Source organism: Neltuma alba, unplaced genomic scaffold (genome assembly GCF_004799145.2).
Source record: "Neltuma alba isolate B1F8T4 unplaced genomic scaffold, ASM479914v2 tig00010270_pilon, whole genome shotgun sequence".
NCBI lineage: Eukaryota > Viridiplantae > Streptophyta > Magnoliopsida > Fabales > Fabaceae > Neltuma > Neltuma alba.
Window position 1 is genome coordinate 291,186 of NW_021635195.1, and position 14,072 is coordinate 305,257.

The window sequence follows — 14,072 nt, forward strand, 5'->3', positions numbered from 1 at the left end:
ATTGAATCAAAAACTTGATATGATAATTAGTGCTTTGTTATCATCTTTAACGTGTTGGCAGCTAGCATACTGTGTGTACTCTCTTTGATTCTAAATATAAAGTCATGTTAATTAATTTGTAAAATTTAGCCAAAAAAATGTAAGTTGATTATTTATAATTATTAATTAATATATAAATATTTTATGATTTTTTAAGAAAATTAAATACTCTACCATTTGATGATAAAAATTTAACGTGCAAATATAACAATGTTTCAACCAATAGAGATATTAATTGTGAGAAAGAAAATTTTAATATGGAAGACAAGAGATTAGACCATGAAATCCTGTCCCCTTATGATCTTTAATATAAAGACAATATGCATAACTAATTTGAGTATATTAAGAAAACTACATAAATAATTTAATTATAATATATTAAGAAAACTACATAAATAATTTAATTATAATAAATATGATATAATTTTTTTATAATACTCTTATGTAACATAACGTTGGATTATATATATATATATATATATAGTTTATAAGTCAGATAAAATGAATGATGGTCTTACATTTATAATTAAAATTAACTCATTAACTAAATTTTATATTTACAAGGGAGGAGTATTTTCTCTTCCGTGATAAAAATCTTACATTCCAATCCAAATCAAACCAAAAAACCCTTAAATGGAAAATGAAGAGAGAGAGAGTGTGTAGAGAGAGAGGGATGATTTGAGAGAGAGATGGGATGAGACGAAAAGTGATAGTTTGAAAATGAAGGGAAAAGAATAGACGGGGAGGCAGGAATATTGTTGAGAGTTGAAAAGTAACGAAGCGGGGGAGGCAGGCACAAGGGGGGCACGAAGAAGAGTGTGTCGAGGCTATGTTGGCATCTGACTCTCCCATTCCACGCCCGTGCAAGCTTAGGCCTCTCCTCCCCGTTGAAAACCCATGTCTGTCTTCATTCTTCACCTACTTACTACCAACCAATTAATATTATATCTTCCCCTTTCACCCTCCTTCCCGCCTTGTTTATTCCTTCCCCCATTTGCCTTCTTGTCTTCCTGCCTTTTTTTTTTTTAATAATATTTAATATAAGAGTTAAATAATTAATTAATTCATAATATTAAAAAAATTAATTAAATTAATTATTTATAATAATATATGATATTTTTTAAATACTCTTATTAATAATGTGCAGCGAAATTACCTATTGATAAAGACTCCTTAACCATGCAATCACTATGGAATTATTTAGGTGGGCAAAATAGACAAATACTAGAGGCAGAATGGATTAAAATTTTATATCTATAACCAAATTAAATTTTCAACTAGCTCTTATATTAACGACTGGAAGTGGTATTTCAACTTTTTAATTAATTATACTCCATTGAGTTATTAATGTAAGAATTAAATAATTAATTTATAAATACTGAAAAAATTAGTTAAAATTAATTGTTTATAATAAACATGTGTTGGTTTTCTCATAACACTCTTTATAACCAAGTGCATTATATTAAAAATATTATAAATTTGATAAAAAACATGAATTGATATTTTATATTTAAAATCAAAATAAATCCCTTCTCATACTTTTGTATTTCGGACTGAGGTTAGTATTCAACTCCACATTCTTATAAACAATGAAAATCAATATTGGACCGTTTCCCTACTTCCAAAGAAACCTTTGTTTCCCTCCTGTGGCATTAAAATATCCTTATTTATAATAAAACTACCATTTTCTATGTGCTAGGCATTGAGTCTAAGATAAGCCTATTATTATTTTTATATATTGAGGTCAAATGGTTTTAATTTTTTTGTTTCCAAACCAGTAGCTTTGACGAGACTGTATATGTACACGTAGATATAGATTAATGTATAAATGATTCAGTATATTCAATTATTATAGCAACAATATTCATAAGCTATATATACATACACGCTTTACATACAGTCATTTAGTTTTTAATGTAGAACCTAATTTGAGAGTTAATATTAATTTTATATGTGAAATCTATTTTACATGTTTATCAATTTTTTTCAAATTAATCATATTGATACTTTCTATCAAGAAAAAAATTAGATTATTTTAGAAAAAAAAATCATATTAATTAATTTAAGTAATATCATTAATATACTCAAATTAATTAATTATAGGTTTTACATTAACCATCATAAGCAGAGAAGTATAATACATGACAAATAGTTGCAAGGCAAGTTATGTTTCGAAACCCTTGGCCTTTGAATTAAACAACTCAGTTGTGAAGCCAGCTCTTCAAAATTCAATGTACCGACCTCCTGATAATCAGGCATCTCTGCTGAATCAAATCTCTAGGGAATTGGGATTCCCTTTTTCCCTGTTTGGTATGAAAAAGGCCATGCACGCAGATTCCTTGCTCCATGCCTACAGCTTGATCTTTCTCTGTTTTCGTAACCTCAAGCATGGTGCTTGCCTCTTCTGTGAAAAAAAAACATACTATAACTGTAACAGGACAAATACTGCTTAATCATATTTAATATTTTATTTATTTTTATGTAGATTTATTATTTTTATTTTTATTTTCAGTATAAAAAATGCTTATTAAAGACTGTTTTTTATATTTTATTTGCTTCTTCTTTATTTCACTGTACTCTACACTCTGAGCGACTTGCACGTCGTGTAAGACCCTCCCCCACTCAATGTGTTCTCCCCTCCAAACCTTCTTGTGTTATCTAGGGAAGGTATGTGTGTGTATTTACCTTAAAAAAATTTGTCAAAATTATCTGTTTAAAAATTTTTATTTGTCAAACATACAGAATGCAACTCATTTTTAACTGGCGCAACCAATTTTCAACTATATTCAATTTTTTTATACAAGAATTATTTACACGTGTAATTAAAAATATATTACATATGATTGAAAAAAAATGTTGCAATCGTTAAAATTCAGGTTTCTATGGCTCTTAAAATTTCCAAACAATTACTCTTAAACAATTTCCCAATTATATGCAATAAATCAGTTGATCATGAAATAAAATCACACATCTATAAAACTTTCAAAATCAACTAAAATATATATAGCTCAATATTTACCTCTTGCGTCGCTTTAAGGAGTACTCGATATTTAATGACCTCCCATTACTCTTTTAGTCTTTTTTTTTTCCTTATTAGTTGTGATAAACAACATGCCAGTTGCCAGATGACAATAAATATAATGAGAGTGATTATAGTTAGATACGAAGTGATATAACACGTACTTTTGAGAATTAGTATTTGTTTAATTAATTAAAATGACACGTAGGATGGACTAAAAACTTTATTATCATGCATCCTTGTCCATGTGCTCTTTTTTCTTTTTCTTTTTCTTTTTTCCCCCCAGTGGCTTCGTGCTCATTGCAATATAATCGCAGTCATAGCATTAAAATATTTGCCTGTCCTTTTGACTGAAATAATTTCACTATGCATGTAAGGATTCATTCCCATATTTTTATTTTTCCACTTTTAATAAAAAAATAGTAATAATCACAGGGCGGGGGAATTCCTTGTCCATTAATTATTTACCTTCCAATTTAAAATTATCATAAGTAGCTTTAACTAGCATTTATGAACTTACATATATACTCCGTCCATTTTTTTTTATAAACGACATCTATCATCACTTTCTTATCTCTAAATATAAGTAATATTTATAAGTTGTTTTAAATTTTTGTATCAAATTTTCTATTTTGCTCCCATTAATTACTTATTTTAATACCCAGTACATTTATTATCTCACTTTCCAAACCATCATCTTTCTCCATTCGCATTCTCTCTCTTTCATAATTCTCTTTATTATAATAATTTTGTTATTCTCTTTTTTATACTCTCCTTCTCCCTTATAAATAAGGATATTTTGAAAAAAAAAAAAAATTTCAATTTATAAGTCTTTAACTATTATCTAGTCCAAAGTTGTTTTAAAAAAGATGGAGGGATTATAATAAACAGTTTGAGCACTTTTCACTTTTGTTTTGGACAAAGACTTTTATTTTAACTTTTCCGGCTTTATTAGCATAGTATATCGCAACTATAGGATTTGTTATTATTAATTTTTTGGCAATCTTGTTAATACTCCTCCTCCGTTCCTTATTATAAGACTCAATTTGCTTTTTATATTTGTCCTAATTATAAGATCCAATCCATTTTCTCTCTTATATTTATGCATTTTTTTCCAAGATAATCCTTCTAATAATGATAGTTTTAGCCAATATACTTAATTAGCAAGGATATTTTAGGAATAACAACACTTATTTATTATAATAACCAACTAACTTACTACTTCTTAATCTCCTCAAATAAGTCAATTGGGTCTTATATTAGGACCGGAGGAGTATTAATTTTTATACTTTAAAGCCCTCAAGATCAAATGACACGTCGCGCAATTGGACAATCGTCTCATGATTGATTAATGTTTTGAACAAGCTTTAGTGATCTTCTTCTTCTTTTTTTTTTTTACCAGAGAGCTTTAGTGATCTTCTTAAAGTTTAGTTGAACCACTTTTGATGATTAATCTTGTTTTATTTTTTTTAAAAAATCTTCTTAAATTTTATACTTTTGATGTTTTGAAATCGTAATATTTTCTGCGGAAAGCAAAAGATCTGACGAAAATAAATTAGAAAACGATGTTTTCCAGTAATAAACATCTTGTCGGATTGGGAGGTTAACGTGCCTTACAAGAATATGGCTTCAATTTCCGCTACTGATATAAATGTATTATTATGAGAGTAATGTATAAATATCTCTATAAATAATTGGAACTTATAGTCTAACTGACACCATATACTTCCCTTAAAGTTTTATTTTTCAAGTTATGAGTTTTTAGTAAAAAATATAATAAGCGTATGAGTTTTTACAAAATTTGACGTAGTAATGATTATTGCACTTTTTGATTTTATGATCTTTTCAAATCGTCTTTCAATTAATGTACAAAGATATGACTTCTTGATGAAGATAACTTATAATGTTATTGTAACTTTTTACGTAATCTTTCATTAAAATGCGTCTATTTATAAAGAGACGACTTTTCAAGACACACCATCTGTTCATTTGTAGAATATTCAAAGCCAATAAATTCTCATTTGCTAAAGATGTGACTTCTTGATAGCATGCCAGAATTCACTGTTCAGGTAATAGTACTTTCTCTGTAACGTGACCAAAATGGCCAATGTACAAGTTAAATATTACTGTGAATAAAAATTTGAGAAATGAAGCGGAGGTGGTGCATGTTAATTAAATAGTCTTTCAAAATTACACTAGAGTTTAATTAGGGCCTGTTTAGAATTATAAGTAATTTTTTAATTGTGATTTATGAGATATGAGAAAAATATATAAAAATTTTTGTTTTGATTGTGTAAAATATTTTTGTAAATATTTTAAACGTTTTGACAAACGGGTCCTTGGTAGGGCAAGTTTCAGTGCGATTTAACTCCACTTCATGCATCGAAGAGCAATTACGTCTTGTCAACTTGGTTGAGACAAAATCATAGTTGGGTAGGCTACACCTGCGAAAAGGCTCTATGATAATGTGCAAGAATAGATCTCCAATTCCCTAATTTTAGACATGATTGTGAGTTTTGAATAAACTGATCAAGTTAGACTTTATAGGCCTCTTTGCAGCATTTGAAATGACATTGCTTTGAATTTTTTTTCAAAGAAATAACAATTTATCATATTTGTTTTTTATTAACTTTGATTTATTAGATAATGCCTGTTTTATACATGAATATTTAATTTATTTGTGAAATAATACCTTATTCAACTACAAGTATAGTAGATCACTAGAAAATAAATGATCTTTAACTTACTTTCTTAATCGGTTTGACAACTAGCCTAGCTTTTTTTCCAGTGCTTTGGGTGATATGGCTAAGAAAGTGGGGAAAAAGATCTATGGCTTAATGGCCAGTTCCTTTTTGTTTTTGGGAGTGAGCTAATGACCAAATCATTGCTTGGTTGTTTTCACGAGTTACACTTATAACAACGGGAGCCTTTTTTTTCCCCTGTTTTTTTTTACCATCACTTGCATAACAGGGGGACTTCGATTAGGCCATGGTAATATGCGCTGAGTTAAAATGCCACGTGTCTATAGACTTTAGTAACATTCTCTCTCTGGTCTTAATTATAAGAATTTGTTTGTAATCTATAAATGAGGTTTTATAATTAAAACAAGAGGTAGTATAGTAAAAAGATTCCTCACAACATCACAAACTAATGAAATTAAATCGCTGAGTGAGCATGAGGATATATACCTATGCTTTCTCAATAAAGTGAATGCGCATCTGGTATCATCAACTATTTTTTTAGATGTATCTATTACTTAAATATTTTATGATACATCTAACGCTTTAAATATTTTTCAGGTATGATTAACATTCCAAAATACTTTTTTAATGTAATTTTACATTCAGCATTTTAGGAATTGAGTTCACTAAAAAATAATTTAATTTGTTGAATGTACTTGAAAATATACTTCAAGATGATAAATGCCCCAAAATATAATTTAAGATGTTGAACATCCCTTAAAAGAATACTTCAGGATGTGAGACGTATCACAAAATATTTTAATACACTAAATGCATTTGGAAAGGGTCCTTGATTCGCCTTAGTCCTTTTCAAAATTTTGTTAGTGAAATTAATTATGCATCATATCTTGATGGTTGGTTTGATAATTATACATTAATTAAATAAATTTATTCCAACAATTTAACATGATTTGTTGCGTTGCCTGCAATAAGCGTAAAATTAACTTTCGCTGTATTATTTATATAAGGATATATACTTATATGCATACATTATTTTTTCAATGTGACGTACCCATGAAATTTTCAAAGCATATCAACTTTGTTTTCGTGTTTTTCGCACTACCCTTGAAAACGACGTTGTAAATTGGGATGTGTTTTCCATTTCAATTTGTCTTGATTGTTCTGGAGATAGAAAAGTTGGAACCCCCTCAGTGGTGCACACCAAGCTTTGTCCAAGAGCGGTAACACCAAAAAGAACAACACTGTGCATACACTTGTCATGCTGATAAGCTTGGCACCAATAATTGCAGGCCACGGCCTATGAAATTATCACATTCATCTTGTGGAGAGGGAGACGAAACAATTTATATAATACATTAAAGGCCTCTATCTCTCCCTCAAACTCTAACTTATAATAAAGTTGACAAGTTGTTTCTGTCATGACTTGATCGAGTGCTCAGATCGTACGTTTATCTCTCTGCTACTGAATGTTGAAGATAAGTATTGAAGACTGTGGGATGGAGACGGGAGGGGGGAAATAAAGGTGGTATTCTCTCCAGATATATAAATGGAAGATGAATTCGTTTTACACTTTGGTTTTATCTTTTTTGACCATTATATATAAAGTATAAAGCAAACCCCACTTGAAGCTGCTTCCGATACGTGCCCAACAATGCCAACCTCATCCCTGAGCCTTTATTTATGCATCCACTATCTCGTTTTCACATCTCTTGAGAGAGTGATGATTCTGATAAGATCAAATAGGGACTTCCCTCATCATTGTCTCATGCAGCATCTCCTCTTCTTCGCGTTTTCATTCCACTCATCGCCCACTTTGTTGTAGGAATGGGAGAATTATAGCAGAGAAAAAGTATGAGCACTAACGTGGTATATATCACAACTTATGATAGAAAGGAGGTTAAAACTTTAAACACATATTTGGTTGAAAATAACCCCGAAACATTAACTATTTTCGTAATACTACTTCCGGACATTCATACAAGACTTAGTTTGATATTTAATTTGACCCTAAATATAAGACTCCAAATCCAATTTGTTTTTCATATTTATTTATTTATTTCTAAGATAGTCTCAGCAAAAACTGCACATGTTAAAAATTTCATCAAATGGTAGTTCTGGCTAATACACATGAGTAGCAAGAATGTTTTAAAGAAGACAATATCTATTTATTACAAATAACTAACCTAATTAATTTTCTTAATTTATTCAAATTAGTCAACTAACTCTTATATTAAGGATTGATAATAGTACTACGAAATTCACTAAATGTGGGTTCATGGGTAGATCTAACATAATAGCAATTAAATTTTGCAGCGCTGTGAGAGTCAGTCACCCGTGGTGGTGGGAACTAAGTAAGCCCCATGGAACGCACGTGATTCCTTCAGCACCATTAGGTTCATGTCTGTTTGGTATTATAGCTCTCGTGAAGCCTGTAAACTTTGGTCCTTAATTATCTCACCACAGGTCATGTGACAATATATGTGAAATGAACTCCATGATAAAAGTAAATGTATGTAAGCCAGAAATATAAGATTAGAATACAAACAGTACTTAAAAAAAAAAAAACAAACAGTGATTGAAGGATTTTCTGGTTGGAAGTCATGGCTGAGTGCATTGGAGTGACCTTTCTTAGGAGTCTCGGATAAGTTAGTTAAAAGAAATAAGGTATATATGAACTCGTTCGTCGATCCACTAAGAATCGAGCGGTAGTCATTAAATTGGGTCATGGATGTTTTTGAGAGGTCGCGAGTCAGATCCAATATATAAAATTTATCAGTCAAGTTAGCAATTAACTAAGAAAAAATTACAAATAAATACCCTTAAATATATAAAATTATGATTGAGGACTCTGAATTTGAAAAATAACAAATAAGAATCCCGTTCTACTTTTGCAAATATAAAATATAGGTGAAATGTCTTAAATGCCTTTCAGTTAAATTGTAATTTGGTTTACTGAAATTGTCATTCGTTGAAGTAAACTTGTTATTTCCCATAGTTGACTCGTTATTTGGCATACCCTCGATTAAGTTGTGATTTGATCTACTGAAGTTGTCATTCGTCAAGGTAAAATTATCATTTTTCATAGTCAACTTGTCATTTGGCTGAGAGGCATTTCAGGCATTCCAAAACATTTTATATTTGCAAAAGTGAGACCGGGTCTTTATTTGCTATTTTCTAAATTCAAGGTCCCAGATTGCAATTTTATATATTTGGGGCTCTTCATTTGTAATTTTTCCATTAACTAATTCTATCCCCACCATATATATGGTGGGGACCAAGTAAGCCCACGACCTCATGGTACACAATTCTATCCCCACCATTTGGTTCAAGTCTGTTGTGTATGGCACCTCGTGAGGCCAATAAATTCACGATGATAAACGTCAATGTTGTAAGCTTGAAGCAGATATGGGGCAGTATTCATCCCTTTGCGCAACAAACTCTAATTGTTTTAAGTCAATAAAGGGCTCCAGATCATGGTTGACAAATAATGATTGCTGATAATAATAAGGCGATCAAATGAAATGGAAGAGTTAAACTTGACTAACAAAATAGGCTCTACTTGAGTAGCATTTCGTTACTCCGTCATCAACAATGAATTTTGTAGTGAGTTCACAGTGAATCCAAATGCCCACCTTGCTTTCTTCATCATATTTGATCAAATGAAAAAAGCCAGACGTTGGTGGGGTTTGGTCGAGAATTTAGAGAGCTCGGATTTAAAAATCTTTAATGCGGGGGAAGGCTCCTTCCCGGGTTCACTGCGAAAGATCCAAGATCATTTACTTCCCTATGCCCCTGAGTTTTATAGAATTTTCTTAATTCCAGAGACAGCCGGGTTCTGTTTCAGACGCTAAAAAATGTTTCCCAGGGTGACACCTTTAGAACCCGAGTTGGCGAATATATGATGAACGTATATATATATATATGATGAAAACGCTTTGCCACTGACTGTATATATTGCTTATCAGAAATCTCAATACATCCAAATGGAAATATTGCAGAATGTAACAGAACGGTACAGCAAAATGTAATGAAATAGCAGAAAGGAAGGGAAGCAGCAAGGAAGGTACAGAAGATAGCAGAGGGAATCTATCCAGGAAGGAAATCGTTCCAAAATCCAGCACACCACTCCCCAACGGCCTTTGGCCTATTATATTGAGCTGTCACCGTCTAATTCTCGAAGTTTCCATGATTTCTTCCTGATCCGTTGGCTTCTACGTGGCCCAACATGGTCATTGGGGCTTCTATCTGTCGCTGAAACCGAGTGCTCCTGGCCCATTTGGTTTTGGATCATAACACCCGAGTTGGCGAAGGATTGTTGAATCTACTTGTGTACATGTCAGAAGAAGTTTCTGAGATCAGGGAGCTGTTTACTGACAAGGATCTTGACGAGGATCTGAATATTCCAAGCGCTTGCAACAGAGCACTTGCGGGCAGTCTTGGAAGTCTAGTTATTTCAGTGAAGAGGATGCAGACGTTCCTTTTATAATTTCTTGTTACCGTTTATTGGATGACTGCAAGAAGTGAATATAAAATTTTGTCCTATGCATTCCTGAAATGGTTTCAACTCTTGTTACCGTTTGTGGCAGTGTATTGGAGATCCGACACATCAGGTAATGCAGTCCATAAAGAGAAAAGAAGTTAAAAAAAATCGATTCATGGACGTCCCTTGCTGAGATGAATCAATGTTCATGTTGTGAGCTCCATGCTTTTTGTCTCTCGCATTTGACCTTACACAGATGTTGTAGCCAAGCATGCCGCGCTGCAGCGAATTTCTCAGGAAATCTTCCTAGATTTTTGCTTACATTCTGAAGGAGAAAGTCACACACACACACATATAGTTTTCGCTTGCTTTGCTACTGAGAAATACTATATACTTGTATTACTTTTTATACGAAAGCACATGCTGTTTGGGTGGTGGGATAGGCTGAAGTTTGAGTTAAAAGTCACTAGTTTAACAGGCCGTTCATGATACTAGAATTCAAGCATGGTTGATCGATAAATAATGCCACTGGAAATAGAGGCCAATAAACTAGCACAGTTGCATGCAAACGTTGGCCCTCATGAATTAGATGGTGCTTATTGTTAGTCGGCTTTTTGATGGATTAGTGTTTTGCACATTTGAGAGCAAAAATCCGACAGGCTGTTGAACAGGCTAATATCCCTATCTGAAATTTATATACAGCACAGATTTGGAGTCTTGTCTTGAAAATCTAGTCATTGGAATAGAAATAGACGTAACCTGTTTACCAAATGACCAAGGTCCAGAAAACTACAGAAAACAGAAGCAGACGAGCTACATCAGTTAGGAGAGCTAGGGTTTGGCCTCCAAAGGTCTCTGCTATTTTTTCATCCAACGCACTACACTCTTCTAAGCCGTCTTTTCTTATTCTCCTCCCCCGTCAATTACACTTGGGCAATTTCTGGAGAGAGTATGGGCCTAGAGTCAAGTACAGTAATCATCAAATCGTTGAAAGATCAAAAAAGTCGCCAAAGTATAGAGAAGGTACTACAATCCAGGGTCAACTTGCCACTAGTCTATTTGTTAGGCTCCTATTTCTGAGTTCCAACTCATAAGGTTATTTTTTTCCTAGTATACTCGTACACGTGTATCCTTTAGGAGGAAGCAAGATGTGCTTTGCTTCCTAACTTCCCTCTAATCACGCCTGATTATTGTTTTGCATTCCCCTTAAAATCATTCTATTGGTGTGGAAGAGTAAAATGGAAGAGTCAACGAGAGAGGCCTGATTCCTGTTGACCCAGTGGCACAAGTAATTTCGTTGGCAGATTACCATCTTCATGCACACTTCATCTTTCAGTTAATTGTTCATAATTTATGATAAAACAAGTATTATTACACCTGCACATGGAACAAGACGTCAATATTGACTTAGATTAACAGAGGATTTAGCTTTAACTATGCTAATAATGAGAGGGCGAAGGATTTGACCAGCATCTAGAGTTTCCGTGATGCTCAAGAGACTCTGACGGGACTCAAATTTTCCCAGTTGAACACATGCATGCTCTCTCAATTTCCGCTGTGAGTCTCTCTTTCCATCCAAAGCGAAATTGGTGGTTTTAAATCCTAATACAAATAAGCCATTTTGTCCCATCTTGTTTAAACGCCTTCTGGTTCTTCCTATCACTCCTTTCATGATGGGAAATGAACTGAAGAACCCTCCATTAGTCGCCCAGCTTTTAGGCTCCAAGTTAACGTTTATCCATCTTCTTCGTTTTTTTTTCTTTGTAATAGGATTGTCATTAGGTGTCACAGTCAGTGTTTACTACAAAAGCTTCTCATTCAACCTACAAGAACTTTGCCTTTCGTCACCACCAAGGCTGCTGGAACCGCCACCGCCGCAGCCGTGGATTCAGCCAAGTGTGAGTGGATCTGCATTATATACCCAGCAGCCTCTCATGCACAGTATGGATGATGAAGAGTTGTTCTGGCGATCTCTAATGGTCCTAGAAGGAAGAAATTCCAGGGTGAGCATGCTCCTAAGATTGCTTTCATGTTCCTGACCAAGGGACCTCTTCATCTTTCCCCCTTGTGGGAGACGTTCTTCCAAGGACACCAAGGGCTCTACACCATATATGTTCATACTCATCCTCTGTTCAATTGGACAGTGCCTGTGGATTCTGTCTTCTACAGAACAAGAATTCCAAGCAAGGCAAGTTCCAACTCTTGCTCTTCACCTAGACAAAACATCTCCTTAAATATAAATTATGAAGACATAGCCAGAACCTACTTCAAACTTGTTCCTAATATTTCTTTTCGCGTTGATTACAGACAGTAAAATGGGGACAAGCTTCGATGATAGATGCAGAGAGACGCCTCTTAGCCAACGCTCTTCTTGACTTCTACAACGAGAGATTTGTGTTACTTTCAGAGACCTGCATTCCTCTATTCAACTTCACCACAATATACAACTTCTTAGTTAACGCGAATCAGGGCTTTGTAGCCTCGTATGATGATCCAAGAACAACTGGGCGAGGCAGATACAATCCCAAGATGGCACCCACAATAACAATTTCTGATTGGCGTAAAGGGTCCCAGTGGTTCGAGATGAATAGAAAAATGGCCATTGAGACTGTATCTGACACCAGCTACTATCCCATTTTCAATGAGCTGTGTCGTCCTCCGTGTTATTCTGATGAGCATTATATCCCTACGTTGATCAGTAAGTGTTGCTCACTTGAGAACTCGAACAGATCCATCACTTGGGTCGATTGGTCCAAGGCTGGGCCACACCCTGGGAGATTTGGAAGAGCCTCGATCTCACTTGAGTTCCTGAACGATATAAGGTTTAACTGCACTGCTCCTCATAGACTCAATTCCAGTAATGCTTCTTCCACCTCTATGTGCTTTCTTTTTGGTAGGAAGTTTATGTCAGATGCTCTTCGTCCTTTGCTGCAGATTGCACCTATTCTTCTAGGCCTCAATTCTTCACAATTCTGAACATGGTTGGTATGAGTGATCCATGTTATTAATTGAGTTTGCAGGTTGTACTTGTTGCCCCTGTGCTCTGAGATTGATTAAGATTTATTTGTATATTTGAGAGAATAAGATCAACACTGTCATTTAATGCAAATTGAACAAGATTTTGCAAATTCGTTTGTGTTTTGTTTGGCTCAGGTTCCTCAAATTGGCATGATCATTTTGTACATCATTGGCCTTTGTGTCGTTCACTCGTTGTGATTTTTGGCCCTTTGACACCATTTGATGTGATAGGCTGCCCCTTTTTCAGACTGTCCCGTAGAATCTTGGAACATGGCATAACGATGATTTTCATATGATTTTTAAAATTAAATGTTGGGACCTTTTTCTTGACAATCAAATTACCCATACGAAAACAATTATGTAAACCAAGTTGATGAATGAACAAATTAAAGTCTAATTTTGCCTCGGGACCCTTTTTTTCCTTTCAAAAGACACACTGGGCACCCTAAAGTTAAAAGAGGGTACAACGTTGCCTCTCATGTAGTCAAATAGTTAGTTAATTGAGAAAATTACAAATCCTGGCCCATAGTTTACAAGTCAACTTTTGAGATTTACGACAAGTTTGCCAAAAGTAACAGACATGGTTAAAACTATTAATTCCTCCCCCTCATACTCTTTCTTACAGCGGGAAGAAAACCCAGTGAAGGGGGATTTGGATTTGAATGTGAGGATTGGCGTGATGATAAGGTGTTAGTGAATTGGGTTTTGGTTTTGATGACCATGGTCCAGGCATGAATAATTCATGCTATGGTTAAGAAGGGGAATGATAACAACTGCCACCTTCAATTATTAATATAAAACCCATTTGAATTTT

At 33.8% G+C, this 14,072-nt stretch overlaps 1 protein-coding gene across 1 annotated transcript; it reads left to right on the top strand.

Annotated features, from left to right (window-relative positions):
- The first annotated feature begins 10,093 nt into the window (after nt 1-10,093).
- Nucleotides 10,094-13,312, top strand: LOC114755460 (glycosyltransferase BC10-like). Its single transcript, XM_028944343.1, has 4 exons — nt 10,094-10,233; nt 12,011-12,136; nt 12,227-12,428; nt 12,548-13,312. The coding sequence occupies exons 1-4, from the start codon at nt 10,094-10,096 to the stop codon at nt 13,214-13,216; spliced, it is 1,137 nt and encodes a 378-aa protein (XP_028800176.1). The 3' UTR covers nt 13,217-13,312.
- The last annotated feature ends 760 nt before the right edge of the window (nt 13,313-14,072 follow it).